The 24102-nt window shown below is 39.5% G+C and overlaps 1 protein-coding gene across 1 annotated transcript in view; it reads left to right on the top strand.

Moving 5' to 3' along the window:
• The window catches only part of PTPRT (protein tyrosine phosphatase receptor type T), a gene marked incomplete at both ends in the record, with an annotated part of 468324 nt that overhangs the window by 129685 nt on the left and 314537 nt on the right, over nucleotides 1-24102 (top strand). The window contains one exon of the mRNA XM_082325617.1: nucleotides 599-724. Within this exon, the coding sequence (XP_082181743.1) occupies nucleotides 599-724 (126 nt within the window). The remainder of the gene's footprint in view (nucleotides 1-598; nucleotides 725-24102) is intronic.

The following is a 24102-nucleotide window of genomic DNA, read 5'->3' as shown; positions in this document are numbered from 1 at the left end:
ATTATTGACTTGAAAGACCTTGAGGAATGGTCATGTGCCACACAGACCTTCATGTTGTTACGCATAAGAGATGGTTAACAGGAAGGTTCGCTTTCCGTAGGTGTAACCCAACCTTGTGTAATTCAAGGCTTAAAAGCAAAAAGAAGTGAGGATTGACTGTAGGAACAGTGATGCTGTGCTTGTTTACCATTTGTGTTCCTTCTTCCTCTTTTTTTTTTAATATCTGACTTGGAGGGTTATGTAATTAAGTATCAGTTACTGGGACCCAAACGCAAATATTCATGCACCTGTGCATTATGTGCAATTGTCCTTGAAAACATAAAGACAATAGGTTGAAGTAAAGGGAACTGATCTAAGAAACAGTAGCATGGAGGGAGGAAAACAACGGCTTCCAAAGAATGCAAAGTGTGGAAAGCATAAAAATATTTTCTGCATACATTCTCTGCTGCCTGAAATCTAATATGCAGGAAATTATTTTTATTTTTCCTTTTTTTTTTTTTCCTGTGTATACTTGGGTACAAAATATTGAAGTAAATGACCTACCATAAAGAGATATAAATAATTAATACAGGAATGTATTCATTTTTCTTGTTTTTAGGTGGTTGTTCCTTCGATGAGCACTACAGTAATTGTGGTTATAGTGTGGCCTTGGGAACCAATGGATTTACCTGGGAGCAGATCAATACCTGGGAAAAGCCAACAATGGATCCTGCTGTCCCAACTGGTAAGTAAGAAGCCTCAGCAAAAGCGGGAGATATTATTCTTTGAGAAAATCAGCTGTTAGCCCTATATGGGTGTGCACTGGGTCTGGTTACCCACAGCAATGGGGTAGGATTTTATTCAGTGATAAAAAGATGACTTTTGTGTTCAAAATAATCTGACAACAGACTTCATAAATGTGAGATGGCTTTTTACAACATTTGCCATTTGATATCCTTGCTGAATCATTTTACATTCCTTATTCCTATTTTATTGCTGCATTTAACAGAGGGGAAATGTTTCAGAGATAATATTCTAAGGTTTGCCCAGCTTTTTGCGTGTTTCAGGATCAGAGAGTTGTCTTATCTGGGGAGATGCGTGCTTGAGAGGCCAGAAAAAGGAAAGTTTTGTTATGTCTGGGAATGTTGGACCTTCCACTTCCCATTTAGCTCTTAACTGACTGCTTTAAATTCTAATTCTGAGAAAGACAAGAAAATTCCTAAAAAAGTAACTGTAGTAGCTAGTGCTTGATTAGGCTGAGATTTCAGACAGTGAAATTTTCATATGCAAGAAAAACATTTCCAATAGAGAGAGTTAGCAGAATAATTTCCTAACATACATTGAGAACACCCAATAATAGCATAGTCTTCCACATGATACTTGGAATATTTTTGGAAGAGCTCATAGTAATGGTACTTTCCAATAGTTTTGTTTCTCATTGGAAGTTACTGTTATGTTGTGTGTGGGTGTATATGGGAATAAGTTCTCTAGTCTTGATGAAAGGGCTGTGGAATGCTTTGTTCACATTGAAAAAGAACTTGTTTTAAGAAAGTACGCTAAAATTTTCTAAAAATCAGTTTGTCTGTGTTCCTTGCCACCTAAAATAGCAGTGCAAGCCCCTTGAAAGGACACAATGCAAACAGACCTGACCAGCCAGTTAAGACTTTGATTTCAGTCCTAAGAATGAAGTATTTATTCTGGTTAGTGCATTGCACTCTGAGAAGCATGAGCTACATGGCAGAACCAGAATATAATGTTGTTCAGGAGGTATTCTTATGCCTGTAATTATGGGGGTAAGAAACTTGTAATTGCTAGTTGCCTGTTAAGGATACCATGTAGAGCAGCTACAGCAATAGCTCCCTGCCGTAGCCATGGATAGACCCAGTCCTCATCCCTGTATGCTTGCTGTCAGTAGAAAACAAGTGCACAAGGTACCAGCCTAGCTGCAGTTTCTGCGTTGGTTAAATTGTGGGGTTTTTCATTATTTTATTACTGGAAATTATTTGGAACGGGATCTTTCAAAGTGTGGAACACCTCATACCACTTGATTTGGCTGTGGTGTCCCCAAAGAAGTTAATTGTGAAAGCTGCAGTTTTCTGGGCTTGTCTGTAAAAATATATTTCATCATTCTGGATGTAGTTACTTTTTAAATGATGGCAATTTTATCTCTATGGTTCCTCAGCTTCTGCTCTGTTGTGTCCTATTCCCTGTCCCTGGTAAAGACCTAGCTAGAGAGAGATGTGACAGCTGTTTGAATTAATTGATCCCAGAGCGATCTGGAGGAGTAGGAACATACACAGTTTTGATGCAATTTGGAAAGCAAGGAATAAGTGGGAGGGCTTACATGGCTTGGACTGGAAGAATTCAATACTTTGTCAACTCTAAATGTTAAGGTAAACCTACCTTCCTGGCCTCCATATGAAGGTGTATTGTCATCTGAAGTATACTGGAACCATGGAGAAATCAATAGACAAACAACAGTCTGGAATGGCACAGTAAAGAAAAACCAAAAACATAAAGCCAAGCCCAAAACACTACAACGTAATTTTAAAAAGGCTTTCTGAATTATTTCTTCTAAAACTAAATAAATAGAGGTGTGTGTTTTCCCCCTTAGTACATCATTACATGATATCTAGTAGCACTAATAAATACATAAAGACGTTGGAGCCGTGTCGTTGTTTAACCCCAGCCAGCAACTAAGCACCACACAGATGCTTGCTTGCTCCCCCCTGGTGGGATAGGGCAGAGAATCAAAAGAGTAAAAGTGAGAAAACTCATGGGTTGTGATAAAGACAGGTTAATAAATAAAGCAAAAGCCGCACACAAAAGCAAAGCAAAACAAGGAATTCATTCCCTACTTCCCATCGGCAGGCAGGTGCTCAGCCATCTCCAGGAAAGCAGGGCTCCATCACATGTAATGGTTACTTGGGAAGACAAACGCCATTGCTCTGAACGTCCCCCCCTTCCTCCTTCTTCCCCCAGCTGTATATGCTGAGCGTGATGCCATACGGTGTGGGACAGCCCTGTGGTCAGCTGGGGTCAGCTGTCCCAGCCGTGTCCCCTCCCAACTCCTTGAGCACCCCCAGCCTGCTCGCTGGTGGGGTGGGGTGAGGAGCAGAAAAGGCCTTGACTCTGTGTAAGCACTGCTCAGCAGTAACTAAAACATCCCTGGGTTATCAACACTGTTTCCAGCACAAATCCAAAACATAGCCCCATGCTAGATACTATGAAGAAAATTGACTCTATCCCAGCCAAAAACCAGCACAAGCACCTGCCAATTTAATAAAGGTTAGACATCAAATAAGAAACGCAGAAAGCTTTATTGTAGAAAGATGCAAAGGTAAAGCAGCCATCAACTTGGAATGTGCTGATAAAGAAATATTATCTGAAGAGATTTTAAGGGGTATAAGGGGAAATGACTCAGTTCCTCACGATGTCTTGGATCTTAGGACTATTCACACAGAACAAAAGGTGAAATCAGCAGGTAGAAAAAGATCATCGACCACAGCAAATGTGTACAGAAGGCTTTAGTAACAAAAACATGTTTTCAAGAGCTATCCAAATCTTGCTAACCTTGAAGTAAATTATAGTGGTCAATTAGACTGCCCAAAGCTAGCAGAGATGTTCAGAGCTATTATTGAGAGTCTGTATTGCTGGATAGAATCGTAATGCGTGTTGTTTGTATTGGTTACTCATTGAAAATCTGTTTTGTGAGAATAAAAGATGTTTACTTAAAATTCATCTAGTGGCAAAGCCAGGCGAATAAGCTGATGAACAGCACGTTCCACTCCTACAAGCAGGGGCATCTTTAGAACCAGAGTGCTAGAACATTTGGTGGTTGACTCTTCATGCCATTTAATTTCTCCACAGCAGCTGAAAGCAGCAGGGTGTAAATCCACTGAGCTGCAGGGGAAAAGAGGTGGTAACAAAGAGGTGTTTATGGAATACGCATCTTCTGGTGGCCAGCCGTAGCCAGGAAAGCTCCTTAGCATGAAGAGCAGCAACAGGAGTGCCACAATGCATAGGGTTCTGAGAACGCAAGCAGTAACGTAGATTTTCTTTATCAGGATGGTATTTTAGACGCTACCTTATTTTTCTAGCTGGAAATAGATTAAAATACTACATTGTGGAAATGCTAAAAACAAAAAGCGAGCAGGCATTAGGTTGGTTCAATGATACTAAGTAAGTCTGCAGTGCAGCCTGCTGGGAGACGTTGGCAGAAAGCATGGCCTGTCCCCACCCTGGTCAGCCAGCCTACATTCACATCGCCGTCAGAGCTATTTTTCTTCTGTAAAATGTATCGGCTTTCATAAGTACCAGCAGGTCCCTTTGAATTCAACCAAGCCACAGAATTCTGTCCTCCTGAATACTAATGATAATATCTAGCACTTTTTACAGTACTTTTCATCGTTAGATCTCAGAGTGCTCTTCAAAGGAGGTCAGTACCACGAATGAGAGCCTGAGTCTACAGTGCTGTGTAATTCTCTGCTGGCACACTGCGAGAAAGGTGTCTGCCCTGGGATGACTTTCTAGTCTTTATTTTTTCAATTAAAATGTCAAGAAAAAAAGGGGGGGGGGGGCAATTAAACTGCTCCATTAGCAGTGTAGAAGTTTGCAGGCAATTTGTTTTACTCCATTGCTAGCAAATAAACTGTTTTCCATGAATTCTGTGATTAATTCCTTAGGGCTGGAAACACTGTTAATTGGGGGATTAAGAACCAGATGTTTGTTGTTCTGAATAAATGTATCAAAAATGTGAAAGAAATGAATTGTAGGTATCCAATCCCCAGACTTTGGTGAGACTGTATTCCACCTCCTTGCATAATAGCGGGAGTGATTATAACAAAATATTCTTTAACAGATGGGTGTTTACTTAAGCCTGAATACCCTCAGTGATGAGTATTCTACAGCCTTTGAGCTGCTTGTTCCACTCTTTGAGTTATAAAGGTTCTCAGTCCTTCATTTTCCTTTTTATGGCTTCATCTCATTATTTTTTGTTCCATCTTTGACTAGGGAGAATAATCAGTTGTTGCTCTCTTTTATTACCTCTTCTATATAGTTGTATGCAGTTAAGTCTTTGTTTTGCAGGACTATAAACATGATCGAGTCCTTTTAACCTTTCTTAATTCAGCGTCTCATTTCCCTCCCTCTACCTTATGCCTTCAATCGTTGCTTTCTTATCTTTTTTGGGTATTTGCCTGAAGCTGTGTTACCAAGCAGGGGTTCCGTACTCTGCGTGACAGTGCTGGCGGGGCACAAGGCTTTAATTCTGTTACAGAAGTTCAAAGTACAGCGAGTAGATTTCTCCTGCTCCTCTTTATTTCCATCTTGCAGTTTTCATTCCCCTTTTTCTGTAAACATTCAGTCTTTATGTGCTCGTATTAGGTGATGCGAGATGGACATGGCTCTTTAGTTTGTGTTGGATCACAGAAGTTATTTCCTTGGTTGGTAAAGTAGGGCCTGAGCTTTTCTGTATTTTTGAGGCAGGTACTTGGTTAGTACAACAAGGAAACGTGTTGTGTTTAAACTAGCCAGACAAAAGTACTGGCCTCATTTTTCATGTTACAACATTTCAGTATTCCAAGGACCCTGGATGTGCTTGCTCTTGCAGCAGTTGCAAGAATCATATTAATAATGAAAGTATTTAACATTTGCATGTTCAAAGTATTTTACCATCATTTTCTAATTAACTCCAATGGAGACTTAACCAGGGCTGACTAGACTGAAGTAATTACTTTAATTGTATTAGAAACGATTCTACTCTGAATACAAAGCCATGGTGCCATGTGCCTGTCTACAGCTGCATTCCTTGGTGTTAGATTTACTGCTAAGCTCATGTTTGCTTTTGTGAAGTTTCCCTGTTCCAAGTTAGCAGCCAAGCAATCAGCACACAGAGGCTGAAGATCTGGCCCCATCTGCCTGACTGCTCACTTCCCTTCGTCTATGTAAATCGGCACTTAGTGTAAGTGCTACTTTACTTTGTGTGTGTGTGTGTATACATATCTATGTATCTATATGCATGCTCCATATCACTGCTGTTTCTTGCTGAGTTGATTTCTAAGCAGACATCCTATTTGTCTAGGAGACAGAAGTTTAGATATTATGAATTTAGGGATGAGCAAAATGTTTGGAACAAATTATAGTATTTAGGGAGATAGATAGATAGATAGATAGATAGATAGATAGATAGATAGATAGAGTTATAACACTTGTATGTTACTTAGCAAGTGCAAATTGCCTCACTTTGCTTGCTTATTCCACAGAGTCCACAAATTTTCTGCAAAGAGAAACAGGACCTGTTATTGACCACAGGTGTTTTTGTGGTAGAAATAGATGAATTTTTTATCTTTCTAAGAGCCAAACTTGCTTGTGATGTCTAACTCATGGTTTGGAATATGCAAAATAGTTGTGGAAAATACCACTGATACATAGTTCTATGGATTTTGTGTGTGTATTTCTGTAAAGCTTATCAAGTAGCAGACACCTAGTGTTGCACCAGTGGCTCAGAAGTGCGCACACAGTGTCTTTGTGCTTCCTCTGTTTACAGATGAGCTAAAGGATTCAAACTGTTTTGTGGTGCTTCAGAAGACATGGGCAGGTTAGTACCAAACGGTTGCTAAGTACACTGTTAGTGCTTATGGCAGTTGCAGCACTGACAGGTCTGGTTCCCCCTTCAGAGACGTAGTCAGCATTTGCTCTATAATCTTTCCTCCTCAACGTGGGGGAGGAACGTGTGCTGAATCCTCTTAATGGTGGGCATTTTGAGATAGTAGTTGGCAAGGTTAAGGCACAAATGGGTTCTGAGCGCTTTCTTATGTGAGTCTGCATTGCGTGGCCCAATGAAGTGAACACAGCTCGAGAGCTGTTTGGTGTGTGCAACTCATCACTTCCCTTGAATGCATTGCACCACCTCGCTGGGAATTTGTAGCAGAACTTCTTTCTTTTCTCTTGCAGCAGCGATAAGGGATGGGGACTCTTCCCACATCTAATTGGGTGTGTTCTTTTGTTCCAGTAACTGGAGGGCTCTCTGAGCTTCTTACTGAAAGAACAGAAGGGTTATCATCATTAGTGTTGCTTCGTGAACTACTCATTTAGCGGGTGAACATCATAGACATGATGTATATATGAATACCAGATGGCTAAATTCTGCTTGGACTCCACTGAACTGAGTGAAGTTTTATGTTAGTCTAATAGGCCAAATGCTTTCCTATGTCACCTTCCTCTTTTTGTTGAGTGGCACCATGGAGGTACAGCGTGAATGAATAATTATGAAACAGCTTTCCTTGAGGAAGGTGATAACCGTCCATCTATGCCCGCACTGAAGATGGGCAGGATCCTTTAATTTCATTCGGGAGATTACTGATGTGAAGTTAGCGTTAACCTCTACAAAGAACAGTGAACCTCTGTGCATAGGTCAGACGTTTGTCTTTTTTTCTTCAGGCTAGAATGAATGCCAGCAGGAGTTAGACTCAACATTTTTAAATTTGAAAGGTGATATGATAAAATTAACATTTTCCTGTGTCTGAGTTTATTAATTCTTGCTTACAAGAAAATACACAAACAAACTTGTTAAAGGAATATATTAAAATTCAGCTGTGTATATGATGAATCATGATCCAATTTTGTCTGAGAGGGAGAAGGAAATTTGGCTCAGCTTTCTGTATATCGTTTTGCTCCAAAAAATATTTTTTGCAGGGGAAATTACTAAGAATGAGTCAAATATGTTTCTCCCTGCTCTTTCACTTCCATACAAGTAAATACAGTAGTCAGGGGATAGGTAATGAACTCAAAGTCATTTCTCAGCTTTTAAGGTCTAAGCAGAAAGGGGTCTCTGAAAGCTTTCCCCAGTGCATTTTTATTTTGCTGTTTACTATGCAGCTTCATGTCTGTGTTTTGGGGTTCTTTTTTATAGCTGCAGTTATAAATAGTTCTTCCTCTCTTCCAGAACGTCATCCCTATTTTACACAAACCTGAGTTTTGGGGGTTGACTGCTTAGTTTCCTGGATTTATTGTAGTGGGTGTGCAGGAGAATGTTTAGACTATCGGGAAAGTGTACTCTCTTGGCCTACTTATGAATATAGCTTTAGCAGGAACGTAACCTTGCAAGAAACTAGAGGGAACTTTTTCTGCACTATGGTCTTTAATTGCTCTATCTTACTCTATCCAGTAAGTCCCCCAAAGCTGTTAGTGTAACTGACTCTGTAATGGCTGCTCAAAGCCCAGCGTTAGGATTTAGCTGTCCCTCAAAGGAATGTCGTCACCCGTATTTTTTGACTATCTCATATCAGGTCTGGGTTGTCAGTAACTAAATCATACCTGCATTAGTATACAATTTTGTTTCTTTAGGCAAGGAAAGCCAGCAATGGAGACCACGAGCAATTGCTTCTTTTGCACAGAACTGATTTTAGAAAGGTAATTACTTAAAGCAATTAGTTTTAAGAGTGATTCTTACCAAATATTTGCTTTCTGTCTTGTGTTCCTGTGTCCTAAAACCAAGTAGAGCCTTTCTTTTGCGATTAGTCGTGCTAGTTTTGGATAGAATAAAAATAGTGAGGGACTATTTGACCTAAGTAATGTGAAATTGCAGACCTGTAAATTAAGAATATCAGACTTAAAAGCTAAGTAGTTAGCTAGCTATTCTATGATGTAAGATGAGCTGATTTAATTAAGAACATTTACCCCTCTTGAGGCCTTCTGCTGAAAGGAAATTACATGTCAGTTTTTAATACTTTGTCATTCATATTGTAAATGCGAGATAAAATTTCTCCTTATGTGCACTGAGAGAGGCTAGCAGAAGCGTACTTCCACTTAGATGTAGATGGTACTTTGGTACTGAAATCAAGCATAGCAAGGATATGTAGCCTTCTCTGAACATGCATGGTATAAACAAATGTTATCAAAGGAATCCGAACGAATGACTTCTAGGAAGGCCTTTTAATGACCCTGAAGGGATTGCTGTCTGTAGGGAATACATGTAGTTACCGCACCTCGATGTGTTAAATGGTACATTTGAACTGTTGTCAGTCTATTTCTGATCCCTTTCCATGAAAGCTGTCAGAAACAGAGCTGTTTGTGAATGTCAGGACCTTTCCATTATCACCATTAGTGAGACCATGACACTTCTAAAGCACTGCCGTAACATCGTTCAGCATCACACTAGGAGGAAGGACAAGAAAGCCATTGTTGTACGTGTTTGTCCTCCATGGTTTCAGTACTGAAGCATATTAATTTTTCTCAGCACCTGTTGGCTCTAGCAGGAACTGATGCTTTTCAGCATCTTAGCACACAGTCTGTGTTTTTCGTAATCTATTATTTTGAGTTCTGTTAGGACGTGCTGTCCAGATGCCAAGTGTGTTAAAACTGTTTTTTGTTTGAGAGCCAAGTTAGGGAATTGTATAGCCACGCCAATGGAAAAACATTTCTCAATAGAAACTTTAAAAGCTTCAGAGTTGGAGGATAGAAGGAAGAGAGGTTTCTTCCAAGAAGATGAAATCTAGTTTAAGGTCTGTTGAAATAAAGATGGTTGTCTTAAAATAAGGCTAGAATACAAAACAAGTTTTGCCTAAGATCTTTTGTTTTAAATACTTATTTCTGTGGAAATTCTTTCTACAGTAAGGGTCAGATTGATAATTTAATACCCCTTTGCTCATATTAGAAAATTCAGAGCAAGAAGAGAAACATGCTTAAGGAAGAACAGGAGTAAACAAGATGCTTAGGTAAAATGAGGGATAGGGAAGGTCTTTCTGGCAAAGACGGGATACTAAAAATGATAAATGTGAAGCTAGTGGATATCAAGGAACATAGGAAAAGCAGTGACTAGAGCAGGAACAAACGTTTCAGAAGGAATACGTAGATTCTAGTGATATTGAAGGAATTAACAGGATTAGGGAATATTGCAGGCCTAGTGAGAGCTTAAGGCATTTCTCATAGAACCTCCACTCCATTGGGTAGAATCATAGAATGGTTTGGGTTGGAAGGGACCTTAAAGATCATCTGGTTCCAACCCCCTGCCATAGGCAGGGACAGCTTCCACTAGACCAGGTTGCTCAAAGACCCATCCAACTTGGCCTTCAACACTTCCAGGGATGGGGCATCTACAACTTCTCTGGGCAACCTGTTCCAGTGCCTCACCACCCTCATTGTGAAGTATTTCTTCCTTATATCTAATCCAAATCTACCCTCTTTCAGTTTAAAGCCATCACCCCTTGTCCTGTCACTACATGCCCTTGTAAAAAGTCCCTCTCCAGCTTTCTTGTAGGCCCCCTTCACGTACTGGAAGGCTGCAATAAGGTCTGCCCAGAGCCTTCTCTTTTCCAGGCTGAACAACCCCAACTCTCTCAGCCTGTCTTCATAGGAGAGGTGCTCCAGCCCTCTGATCATCTTCATGGCCTCCTCTGGACTCACTCCAACAGGTACATGACCTTCTTATGTTGGGGGCCCCAGAGCTGGACACTCCAGGTGGGGTCTCATGGGAGTGGAGTAGAGGGGGAGAATCACCTCCCTTGACCTGCTGGTCACGCTTCTTTCGATGCAGCCCAGGATACGGTTGGCTTTCTGGGCTGTGAGTGCACATTGCCAGGTCGTGTTGAGCTTCTCATCAACCAACACCCCTAAGTCTTTCTCCTCAGGGCTGCTCTCAATCCCTTCTCCGCCCAGCCCGTATTTGTGCTAGGGATTGCCCTGACCCATGTGCAGGATCTTGTATTTCTTTATTCTGGAAGGTTGGTTAGCAAGCCAGAGGTGGAAAAATCTAACGGGAAAGAAGTTCTAAGAGAAGAATGACCTGAGAAATCTGCATGGGGCAGATGGCCAAAGTCAAGACAGACCAGATTTGAAAAGAGGAAGGAGAAGGTTATGAATGAACAAATGCTGATAGATAAGGATTTACAAAAGGAAATGCTGAGGAAACCGTAGGCAAAATTACTCCTCAGAATTGATCCAAGAAAGCAACTGAGGCATTAAATAGGCATTCAAAATAGAGGCTGGGCAGAATCCAGGACAGGCAAGAAGTGTGGTTAAGGTTGTTGCTCAGTCCCTCCTGTGCTTTAATAGCAGAGCCTTGCTAAGTCTGTCTGTATGAATTTTCAGCTTTTTGCAGTTGCTTAACATAGAGTCAGTCGAATTCTCCTCAAGTCCCTTAAATTCAGTGGAAACTGGGTATTACCTCTTACAGAGTCTGTATGCTGCCAGTGGATTGTTTGGCTAATGCACAACTTTTTTCCCATTTGTCTTGTTTTTTCCGGTGAACTCTCATCTTTCTCCTTTCTTACCTATTTCTTTTTTTACTTCTATCACAAGACCATCACACCACTTAACAGATTCTCAGCATCTAAGTACAAAGCTATTGTGCAGTATCTAAGATTGCAGAGTTATGAATTATTTAACTAATGCTGTTTCTTTACCATAGGCCCGATTCAGTGTATAATGAAATAATTGGAAGTCTTTCCACCAGTTTCAAAATAAACAGGATGGGGATTCATAATGAGCAGTGTACACAGTTGAGATTTTCAGATACTTCTCTATTTAGTTAGAAGGATACAGATTGTTTGGATGGAATGGTTATAACAACCTCTGTTCACTGGTTCCACTGAGAACTGTTGCTGTTGGGAATTTGTGGGGAAAAAAGAGTTCATTTTTTATGCTTAGGAAATATTAGCATTTGCTATTCCCAGTATTAGATACTTAGTGCATGTAATTTGGCACATGAAAAATACTGGCTTTAAATAAGTCTATTTTCTGAAAGTCATTTATACATGTACAAAAGGAAGTTGATAGCAACAATATTCAGATATTCTCACGGGGAAAAATAATGTATGCATCTCCTGCATAGGCAATCCAACCTCCTCCATATCATTCACCTCTTTTAGAAGGGAGTGGGAACTGTTGTGGTTGTATTCCTTTGAGATGAAAGTTGTAATATGACAAATTATCGCTTGTTTTCAGTATTGACTAGAAAAATAAATGCAATTATGTTTATGAATGTTGAAAATTAAGCAAAATAAAGCAATTGTATGTGTTTGAGGATCTTTTCAAATGAAAAGCTGTATTCACTGAGTTCTCATCGGCTCTTTTTCTTACTGTCATGTTTCATGATGTGAAGTCTCAATTGAATGAACAGCTGTGGTAAAAATGGCACCAGCCAAGTCACAGAGAATTCACAGAAAATTAAGGCATTTCAGGCTGTAACGCAAGCCCTTTTGGGCCCTCATTTACCTTGAGAAATGCTTGGCTTTTTATTAGTACAATGTCTATAAATACAGAGAGGTGTCCAGCCCTTATTTGCAGTACTTACACTTCAGGGTAGGCCTCGTACAAACAGAAGAAAGACGCTTCACTGTCACTATAGAGAGGGTTTATATTTCTAGTTGTGGAAACACTTTTTTCTTCTGGTCTTTTACTTTCGATTTACTTACAGTGCAAGCATGAGGGTAATATGAAGGAAACGTCAGTGTTGATCAGAAGGATATTCTAAGGAAAGCAGAATAGGAAACCTACAACACAGCTCAGGTGTCTCAAGAGCCTCCTTGGTTTACCTCATTCTTCTAAAACAAGACTATCCTTGACACTAAAGATCTGACCACATCCCTTTGATCTTTGAAAATACCATCTATTGCCTTGTATGGATGTTGGTGCGTCAGGCCGTAATCTCTCTTTTATCCAGTCTTCCCACTACGCCTCTGGCACACGCAGCAGCGTAAGCTGTGTGTGGAAGCATGCTGAAAGAACAAACTTACAGGCGGTGAGTGGTCTGCCCTCTTCAAAGCCATGAAAGACCAGAGCTGTTTCTCTGGTTAATTTTAAGATGCTTTAGAACAAATGTTTTATGTACTGAAAGCTTGTGCAGTGTTTCCATTTTTTAATTTGCTTCTATACCACGCATCCTTAACACCCAAGTTAGTAACTCTTTAAGCAGTGTGATTAACATTTTCACAGGATAACTGTTAGTGACATCTCCTCACAAGTCAGTCTGCCCTGTAAACTCAGGCTTAGCTATTCGCTATTCAGATACCACATGAAAACATAAATGCTTCAAAAGTTCCATTTCGGTCCATCCCTCTTTTGTTTTCCATGTGTATGAGACTTTCTGTATTTCTTTTTTCCCCCAGTGCCATCTTCATCTTTTAATCTGCTCTAGTTATGGTAGTGAAAATCAAGCTGTGAAGAATCTTGGCAATAAAAACCTTCAAACCTTCTCCCTCAACCCCAGCCTAACTAGGATATAGTCAAGGTATTTAAAAAATAAAAAAGAGATATAAGCTAAATTAACTTCTTGCTAAATTTGATGCAGTCTAGGGTGACTGTGTGAAGATGTACCATAGATATTGCTGTGTGTTCTCGTGGCCAGTTTTACTACTCCATCTGTCCATAACAGACAAATGTCTTTCCCCTTTTCGGTTTTATAGGTTTAAGTTGTTTAGGAGCATAGTTATGGGAATATTCAAAGGAGGAATCATAACCAGAAAAAAGTGTTTTAGTTTAGTTCTCATTAGCTGTTCATCTAGAACAGATTGCATAGGATGGTCTTCTGGAGTGTGTCTAATTGCTGCAGCATGGTAATTTAATGGGGACACATTTTTATAAGCTTGTTTAAGTGCATCTGTGCCAACTGACCTCGCAGCTTGGTGTGCAGCGATACAGCTCTAGAAACTAGAGTTTAAATATAGGATCTCATCTGTATGGCCCCCTTTGATCTTCATTCAGTGTTGTGTATTTGTTTGATTTTTATGTGGCATCTGGCATCGCTGTGATGTCTGAACTAAAACTCTTCACCCTCCATCCCATTTACCATTCATAAATGTTTGTTGTTCTTCAGTCCAGCTTTCAAGTCTAGACAATCCTGTTCCCTACATTTTTACTTTTTTTCCTTATGTTCTGAGCTTTTCTTCTCATGTAACATTCATGTTTCTTATCTTACTTTGTCTAGGAATGAAGTTTTTCTCTTTTACTCAGAAACGTTTTTACATAGCAACAAACCAAGAAGCTTTCAAAACTCTCTACTCCTGCAGCTCTTACTACACCATCTCTGGGTGTCTTTTCTCATGACCTTGCGTCCATTTCCTTTTCTCCTTTGTTCCCATCTTTGGCCTCATCCCTCGGGATTCTCTGTCACTCACAGCCGCAAGTCCAGTGAGACACAGATTTGTAAAACTGTTTCCTTTGGGTTCTCCGGAAAACAGGACACGCACACTCTGTTGCAGCTCCACTGAATTGGTACAGAAAGCATTCCTCAGCCTTGTAGCCTTTAAGTGAGAAACAGGATTTCAAAAGCTAATTTGCTTGTTTTCATAGCATGATCTTAATTCTACAAGGGAGAGAAGATGATCTAATCTAATTTAATTTTGCTCTGTGAGAAGAAGGGAGATCACTTGGCCAGCTGCTGCTCTGAGCAAACATGGAGCGTGGAGGCTACAAGATAAGCTTTGAACTTTATCAAGTCTCTTGGCAGTATATGCTAATGTGTGCTGTTGGGAGATTTCTGAAACTTTTGCCTCTGATTGTATTTAATTAGTGTTCTGCTCCAAATGAGCTGTAACTCACTGTAAAATAAGTAAGCGCTGTTACACACAGGGCTTTCTCTGTCCCTGATGCCTTAGTGTTTGGGCAGGGTGGACTGTGAGGATGTGTATTTGGCCTGATTTGTGAAGTTGCAGTACTGCTGTTTATTTTGATTTCTCTTTAAAACTTTAAGCATAATCTCTTCTATTCAAGCTGTTCATGTGTTAGAAGAGGAAAAAGCATGTGCTCCAATCCTGTGTTTGAAGAGGAAACCTTTTTCTCCCAATATTTGAACTTGTAACAGTAGGTTAGTAATGTAAAGAAGCTTCTCAGAGCTTCAGTGGGTCATACTAAATTTCCCTCTAGACGGTGATGAACTGCCTCAAAAACCAAATCCACTCTAATTTAGGGCCTCGGGGCTTTTATATTACTCTTCCCCTGAGGTGGATTTGTTGTACTCTTAAACCTGCGGTTTCCAGGTGGAGTAAGTTTGCCAGTATGTTAAGATACATTTTCATGTCTATCACTGTTACAACAGTCTGCCACTTTTCTCCTGTAGGCAGTGCCTCAGACCCTCCAAACCTTACGTTAACTGGAGTTTGCCATCTCGGCTTCCATCCCTACTGTGCGTCCCCAGTGTGAGATCTGGCTTCCCATGAAATCTATAGATGTACTACAAGATGCATAGTGTTGGCAGACGTGTTTTAGCCATGCACAATAATTTCAAAGTCATACAGATTTTGGTAAAAACTGGAGCCTTGTTGTGATTACCATCTTAGGTCATCTTGCTCATGAGCTCATCAGGCTAAGCTAGGGTCTGTGGAATAAGCAGTCTGCCCTGTCGCTTTACATATCTTGATCTTCCACGCAGTATTGGTCCAGGCTGCTTGCCAGAGACATGCCTTTCTTCCGAAAAATAAAGCTAATCACGGGTTAAGTTACAGGAATTCTGTCCTGTATTCTTAGATGTACAGCAGAAGTCCATCACCATTCCAAGAGAAGAGTCAGCATTATAGTGCTTGAGAGACTTCACTGGTGCCCTGTGCTGCAACCTGAATATGACACAGGGTGCGAAACAATAACTGATGAGATAGTACAGAGTGGGGGTCATGGTGTACAGTACATTAAAACTGTTTACCCAGGCTGGGAGGTTATGAATGTATGAAATTGGTAACTTTACTCTGTCTCACTCCTTGCATTCCGGAGTTTCTCTTGTCTTTACATCCGTTTTTGTTGCAGTCTGCTAGGACAAACAGCTTAGCTTTTTTTTTTCATTATATCATCTTAAAGATATTATAATTTCATACACGTGGTTTAAATCAAATAACTGACTTTCTCATCACCTGTTGTGAGATCCTGGCAAGCACAGGCCCAGACTACAGCTTCACATCTAGTTTGGTCCCTTGCTAAACTCGATACATCACATGCCTGCAGGTTCTAGTCCCCTTAGACATCTCTCTCTATTTAGTCCCCTTAGACATCTCTCTCAGCAAAGAGATCACAACATTTAGCTAAAATCTTGGTATCGGCTCAAAGACAAGTGTGAACTGCTCAGAAATTCTCGTTTGGATGCAGATACTGCTCTGAGAGAGCCTTTCCAATACAGGTAATACACTGAGAATTATTTTAGCTTCCTTATTTTATCAGCTATCTCTTTAGATTTCTATTTCTCTTTGTCTGAGAGAGACTTAAGAAATAGATGAATCACCAACATCCTCCCTCTGAAACAGAGAGTTCATACCTTCCATATTAAACATAAAGCATTGCATCAACTCCTTTATAAGGACTTAATCTCCATCTTTTGTGGAAAAATAGAAGCCACTGACATTTCTATCTGAAATTAACTCTTTGCTCAAATTGAAATCAACCTAATGATTCTCCCCTACTACTTTTAATTAAAGGAATGTGACCAACACTAGGTTTTTTTTAGTTACCCTACAGCTCTATGCTTACCTTTTTTTTTTTGGCTCTTGAGATAGCAGACTTAATCCTCCCACCTGCTTTTCCTGAATACTTTTTCATTATTCCAAAAGTAAAGGCAATAAGTATTATCTCACTTGATGATAAATGTATTTAAAACTTTTTTAAAAAAAAGTTCAGGTATGAAATCCGAGAAGCATGCATCAGGGTCGTAAATGTACAATGTAATGGCCCAAGTAGAATTCAGTGGGCTATGACAGATTTTCTACAAGCATGAATTTTATGCATGTACTCTCATACATCTGCTTGAACTTAGCAAAAGTGATAAAAACCTACTAGCCTTAGAGCCTATTCCATGCTTTATTTAATAAGTGGGTTTAGGGCATTGACTTAAGTCTTTTCATTCAGTTTACATGCACTTACTCCTGGACATTTGTTGACTGTGCAGGGGTCTCCTTGTTTGAGCTGAGAGACGTAGCTCTTCCCTTTTGTACCAGGCGTGCTTGGACCGCAGCGAGCCTTCTCCTGCATCTATGGTAGAAGTGTAATTCTGCAGTAGAATGATCAGAGGGCTGAAGAATGTGTACCCAATTTGCACTTAAATGTTTTTCTGCCGTTACCTCATCCTGCAGCCTGACATCCGAACACCAGTCTACATTTTTTCCTCGCTGTTAACATCACCATAAATAAGAATGTTTTTACAAACCAGTTACATTTTCAAAAATACATGCATAATAACTCTTGCCTTCATTTATTGTCTGTAATTAAAAGTTTGCTACAGAAACTCTGTTGTTGAGGACAGTGTAACAGTTTCTATTGTGTTGTTTACTTTTAGCCTATATTGTTAAAGCAATACAACAGTACTGTGATAGCCACTGCTACACCGATACCGAAGTTAGATCAAGAAATCCCTGTACACAAATAATAAGCTATGCAATCACTTTGTACCAGCACAGCTGTGGCTGCGCTAAGAGAGGGCAAATGTTCAGGTGCATAGGTGAAAGACTGTAGGTTTGGCAGACATCTTTATAAGTAGTTCAGGTATGTAAGAGAATTCAGCTAATTTTTGATTAGTTAAAAGTAAATGGAGAGTTCGGTGCAGAAGTGAAGGAAATGGTTCCAGCTTCTCTAAAACCACAGCAAACTATCTTTTCCGTAGTCTCTTCACTGCAGCTTTACTTCAGAATACTTAACAGTTCAAAGTACTCGGCTCTAAAAATCCCATAATGAACATAAAATGTTTTTCTTTTTTTTTTTTTCAGGATACCGGTATAACCGCAGTCAATCAACATTACAGTAGTGCAATCTTATTGAATTTCTGCCAGGAATGTAAATGAGAAGCCATTCTGTTTTAAAAGCTTCAGCTAATATAATTAATTGCATTCATTTTCAAGGTGATGTCTTGCTTGTTTGGGGGAATGAGCAATAGGGGATTAAAAAAATGGAAATTTCATCAGTGATTACAAAAGAGAGAGTGATTTACTAATTGCCTTTTGCTGTTTCCTGACAGTTTGTATCTCTCACTAGTGAAACAATCTGCCTCAAGTCACTGAAAACATTTGTGTTTTGAGAGATTAGGATAAATATACTACAGGCAATTGTTTAGTTATAAATTTGTTGTTTCCTTTCATGCGGAACTAGATTTGTCTCCTGTGTTTTGTAGCAAGTGTGGCCATTTACCCTGTGACTCCTGTGCTTTAGGTAAAAATACGTTCTGAAGACCTTCAGTGCGATTTCGGCAGAGCAGAAATTGGGAGCAATCCTCTCTTGCTGGGTGTGGTGGAACAGAGCCCCGCTGGCACCTGTGCTCTCACAGGTGCTCCAGGAAATATTAAAAAGTAGTGATGTAAATCAGTTGGACAAAGGGAGTACAGGCTGCTGCAGATTCTGCATGTGTCCCCGTATCGCTGCCTTATCAAAGCTCAGTCTCCCACAAATTAAATGAACAGAATCAGACTTAGTCATCTCATTCAACTGCTTGATATCTAGTAGGGCAGCAGCTCACCTACTGGGATGACTCCTGGTTCCTTTATTTCTTTACTGCCATGAAATTTCATTGTGTAATGACCTTAGAGACAACATGTGATCTGTTCACAGGTGTATAGGCCAAGATTGTGAAGAAGCAGATGTTTACCTTGAAATTCAGGATTATAATGCTGAGCTTTTAAGGGAGACACTCCTTTTATATGAATGTAAATGCAGCTGGATCTCCCCCTCTCCAGTTCAAAGCTAGGAACCTGGCTTAAGGTTTTACAAAACAAATTTTAAAAAGAAAAATCTTCAGAATCAGAGAACCCTGAGAACAGATGTGATAGGACATTCAGGAATGTTTTTTAAAGCTATTTGAGCTTTCATGCAAAATATATTTGTGCTTCTGACAGTTATATATATTAGTCTTAGATGTAAATGTTATGCATTTCATATCTATAGGAAACTATCTGTGATACGGCTCAGTATATCCAGCATACCACCTACATAGATAAAGAGCACAAGAGTCTCGTTTTCATCACAGCATCTGTATTACAGAAGACATACCATCACACACAAACTTTGTCTGTACAGTGTGGCTCAGAGTCTCTGTATATCCCAGTTCTATACATCAAGATGAGACTGGACACTTCCAGGAGGTTGTAGGGAGGTGGGGGTCGGTCTCTTCTCCCCAGTAACAAGCGATAGGACAAGAGGAAACGACCTCAAGCTGCGCCAGGGGAGGTTTACGTTGGATATTAGGAAAAACTTCTTCACCGAAAGGGCTGTCAGGCCCTGGCCCAGGCTGCCCAGGGAAGGGGTTGAGTCTCCATCCCTGGAGGTATTTAAAAGCCGGGTAGACGTGGTGCTCGAGGACATGGTTTAGTGGTGGCCTTGGCAGTGCTGGGTTAACGGTTGGACTTGATGATCTTACAGGTCTTTTCCAACCTTGACGATTCCATGATTCTATTTCTGGGGGAAGGAAACCAGACCAAAAGGAAGCTGGGATTTTCAGCAAATCCTCTCTGGCTGAGGCGGAACTGGGGAACCCTCGATGAGAGGACCAGAGCTGCTGGGAATGCTCAAATGCATCTCTGTCTCTTAGCAGAAATACAGCTTCTGTGACCAACTGCTCAATAACAGTTTTCTCCCCCCTTATTCTGCAGTAGCAATTTAGAAAAATTAAAAATTATTAATTAGACTTTAGAAAGATTTTTCCAATCTTTTCGCCTTTTTTTTTTTTTTTTTTTTTTTTTTTTAGTTTTAAGTATTCTAAAGGCAAACTCATGTAAACTAAACAGATAAGCAACTTCTGAGAGTTTTGGCATAGTAGGAGGGCCTCCTAATACTTCACCTTTAATAATTAAGAGGGGATAAAAGGTTAGGAAGATTTCTTTAGTTTATCTAAATAAAGTTTTTGAGAGCCAGGAATCAGTTTCCTATTTAAGATCTCATTGCTAATATAGACCAATTAAAAGCAAGCAAATGAGCAATATACATCGTTCCTGTTGTAGCTGGTAATTGAGGTAAGAAATAAAGTAACCTGCCTTTTGCAAATTGTCAGCATCCCTGAAAAAAATTATTTGGGAGTTGGGATCAGAACCTACTTCTGCTGAACCTTAAGCACAAAAGGTTTCCTCCTGGTATCCTGAAAACAAAATCTAAAAATCTGGAGCTTTTTTTTTTCTTTTGTGTACTTTACAGGTATGTTATCGAGTTGCATGGGCTATTAGCCTGTAATATCAATGTAGTGTTTGTAAGGTATAAAGAAATATTAAAGAAAAAAGAAATAAATATGTGACAGGAATCTAACCCTCTGTATGTGCAAGTGAAATTAGTGTCTCTGTAATGATGGGCCTTTCATTCCAGCGCCCTGTGGACCTGAGCTGGGAGTGGGGAGAGGATGAAAATCAGTTATGTGACTGCGACTGCACCACGTGAGCAGGGGCTGAATCAGGGCAGCGGTTTCTGCAGTTTTCCTTCTCTGTGCTCTGGTATAGCCTCCCTGGCAGCGTGTGGATAACTTGTTCAATTAATCTGTATAATGAGATCTGTTTGATTCTGTTGAATTCTGTAGAAAAACATATTGAATGTAGATTGAATCATGGAAGTGAAGGCTCAGACAAATGTCCGATGTGTGAGTTCCTTCAGGTATTTCTAAGTTTCACATACAAATTGAAAAGGTGTCGATTTTGTGACACGAGTGAATTGGCAGATTTGGATCCATGAGCCTGTGGTTTAGTGAAGCAGAGACCTTGCTGATGCTAGCAGTAACCCAGTTCCAGCGTGCTTAACAAACCACAACAGGAGCCTCTAAACCATATCAGTAGATAAACAAAGTATCAGAAGCTGAATAAACAATAAAGGATTGGACAGCGTGTGGAAAAAGATCACAAATGACGCTTGCTGGTTCACTGAGGCTTAAATCATTTCTCTGTAGCCAATTCTATTTGGGGATGAATAAGTAAATACTTTGTACTGCAAGACTGGTTGCTTCTCTAGTAAAAACAAGTTGACGGTTGGCAGTTTTTTTTTTTCTCTGAAATACTTTTTCTGAGTAAAATCAACGCAAAAGAGCAGATGAGCCTAGAAGTAACAAGGTGTTAAATGAAGTTGCCCTGGATAACTGTGTACCAGGTCTACCTCTCTCCCTGTTGTAAGAGTAATATGGTTCGACATTTCTGTAATGATTTTGAAATTATCCTGCAGTACTTTGCAAGCTGGCTCTGTTGTAAATTTGCTTTGTTTTCCCTTGGTTCGTCTGCTGTTCTTCTTGAGGAAAAGTGGGGCAGGAGGGAGTGAAATGGAAGTAGTACTTCTGCTTCTTGCACAGGATCCTTTTCCTTTCTGTTACAAGCTTGTGCATTGCCGTGTCACCTTAAGTGGTGGCAGAAATCTGAAACTACTTAGGACACCCATTAAACTCTGAATTCAGCACTTACTCTTTTTAATCCCACTAGTTGTTACTAGCATTTAAAGCCCCTGAGCCCAGTTGAGTTAACTGTTGTGGCTGTCACCCAGTTGTTTTTCTTTCCTGCCCAAATGAGATGTCTCCCCTGAAAATAACACGAGTCTGGGATGCAGGAGGCACAGCTTTCAAATGTTAAACCAGATGGCAATTATCCTGAATTAGTCTCTCATTTGCAATGCTCCCAGTTTTTGGATTTTTTTTTTTTTTTAAAGCACTTGTGACTACTGTGGTTTGACATTTAAGGACTTGTTTGCTTTTTAACTGGTTGCTAAAGTCACGTACTGTTTCTTGTATATTGGAAAGGCAGTGGAATCCTCCTGGGGACAGCACAGTGGCACAGATGTTCAGGAGGGACCTGGCTTGCTTCTCATCTGTATGGAGCATTAATGGTCCAGTACATAACAGGAGACTATATGACCTGTTTTCCCATTCAGACAATCTACATTATTTCCTTTTAAATGCTGTGTTTGCTAGATACCATATTTCTCTGGTTTTGGAGCTTTTTTTTTAAATTGCATTTAGAGTTGTAACCTAGAATAGAAGTCAGAAGCTTTGATCTCTCTCCCTGCTTCAGACAGGAGATATCTGTTCTCATACTAGATTTGAAGATAGAGAACAATTTTATTTTCATTTTGTAGTGTTTTAAAACAAAATCGTTATTTGATCGAGTAATGTGGATTTTCAAAATGTGCATACTGATTTCTAAAATATAAAAATCTGAAGGATTCTTCTGTAATTTATCTGCAACATAGGAAGTCAGCTTGACTGGATTGGGAAAACGTGGAAAAAAGTTGCTGTCTCTACAGAATCATTCTGCCTTTTGTAGTTGCTCTGTGATCAGTTTGGAGTTTGGATTGGAAAGTGAAAAATAAGCGATCAGGATTGTTTCATTCCAGTGCCTTCAGGATGATTTTTCAAGTTTGTAAAACTCACAGATATTTCTACATACGTTCTGATTTGTAAACTCACTTTACTTTTCATGTCCTGGCACAACCCCTGGGAAGATGTTTGAAGAGCAGGGTGATAACAGGTGATCGTTGCTCTGAAAATGTCTGAGGAAGTGGGAGTTTCGTTACATAGATCAGGTTTGCTATTCAGATGACTCTCTTTTAGTTTTTTTAGTCTTCCTAAGAAAAGCTTTCACTATCTCCATTAACAGCTAGGGGTAACTGTATTGAGTTTGTTGGTCTATGCAAGGAAATAATCTCTGAAAGTTTTGGGACCCCCATCTGGCAGAGGAACATTTAAAGTGAGCATTATCATTTATTATTCAAGGTGATGAGCAATTCTCAGCTTCGTTTCAGTGTCTAGCTAAAAGAAAGACTGTCAAGCAAAAAAAAAAAAAAAAAAAGCTTCTGAAATAGGAGAACTTGTCTGCATAGTTCATCTAATCTTGTTCCTTTTGGGGACTAGCAAAACTCATTTGCTGAAGTAACCTGGACATCAAACCCAAATTTTTGTAGCTACTGCTCCGGAGAGATCTTATTATGTCTGAGATACATGTTATCTATCAGAGACATTGAATATATTTCTTCTTTATCTACCAAAGTCCACTTGATTGTTATTTATATGTTTGCAAAAGAAATCTTAAATAAGAGAAATCTTAAATAAAAGCACCCTGTTTCCACCCTTAATTATTTTTTTTTAATGACAGACTCAACATTTGCTTTGACTTATGGTGAGGAAGAGGAGATGATAAATAGGAGGGAACAAAATTTCTTTTCAGCTGATGTGGAAGCCCATCTTGTATGTCAGAAATTATTGAAGGGCTGATGATAAACGTTTGGTACTTTTTTTAAGCCTGCATTCCAGTGCTGAATATGTTGAATATAATAAACAGTTTTGTTTAATATTTTGATGCAGTTATGAGATTTTTTTTTCTTTATCAATTTAAAAATCTAATAATAAAAGTTTACTTTCAGCAAGTGCTCAAGGGATTCAGGTACTTAAATCTATCTTCACAGATGACTCAATGCTTTGAAATATAAGTCCTATTGGTATGCTTTCTTTGTATCTCTTACATACTTTGGAAAGTGTTAAAGTATTTATTTGTAGCCGTAGACTGTTCTAAGCATGCGCAATAAGATACCGAATATCTCTAACATAATTCCTGATCATATTGTAAGAAGCCACCGACAGGTTTCCTGTATCACAATCGATGAGTTGATAGCAGGATCAAAATGTTCAAAGATGCACGTCCAAATTTTAAAACAGGAGGCTGGAAGCTGTGAAAAGATTGTACTTGTCTTCCAAATTCTCTCCTCCTTATCCAGATGTAAAGTGAGATATGAAATGCAAGAGGAAATCAGCTGTTCAATTTATTCTTGAATCTAGTTGGATTGGGTAGGCAACAGAAATAAAAAGTGGAGTAGTTCTTGTGTAAAAATGGTTATAAAAGAATAATTAGCATAATCTGAAGTAGGGGAAGGAACTGTGTCATCCTCCAGAATGAAGGTTGATGTTTGTATACATTAAAGAACCTAATTAGAAATATTTATGGAGAAGGAATCCATTGAAGATCTGAAATCGGTGGGTGAGCTGGGCTTAACTATGTATTTTACCTCTTTGCTATATAGCAAATTGTCAAAATGATAACCCCTAGAACTGGCCTGTGGAATTTCTTACAGGGCTGTGACTGGGAAGTCTGTAGCAAGATGCTGAAAATACAGACTTAAGGTTTTGTATAAAGGTTATTTATAATCAAAGGAATAAAAAAGATTAGAACTTGTTCCAGCCTAGAGGTTAGGACAATATATGATTTGGGAGTT

Source organism: Platalea leucorodia (genome assembly GCF_965183815.1).
Source record: "Platalea leucorodia genome assembly, chromosome: 13".
NCBI lineage: Eukaryota > Metazoa > Chordata > Aves > Pelecaniformes > Threskiornithidae > Platalea > Platalea leucorodia.
This window is presented reverse-complemented; position numbering and strand designations above follow the sequence as displayed.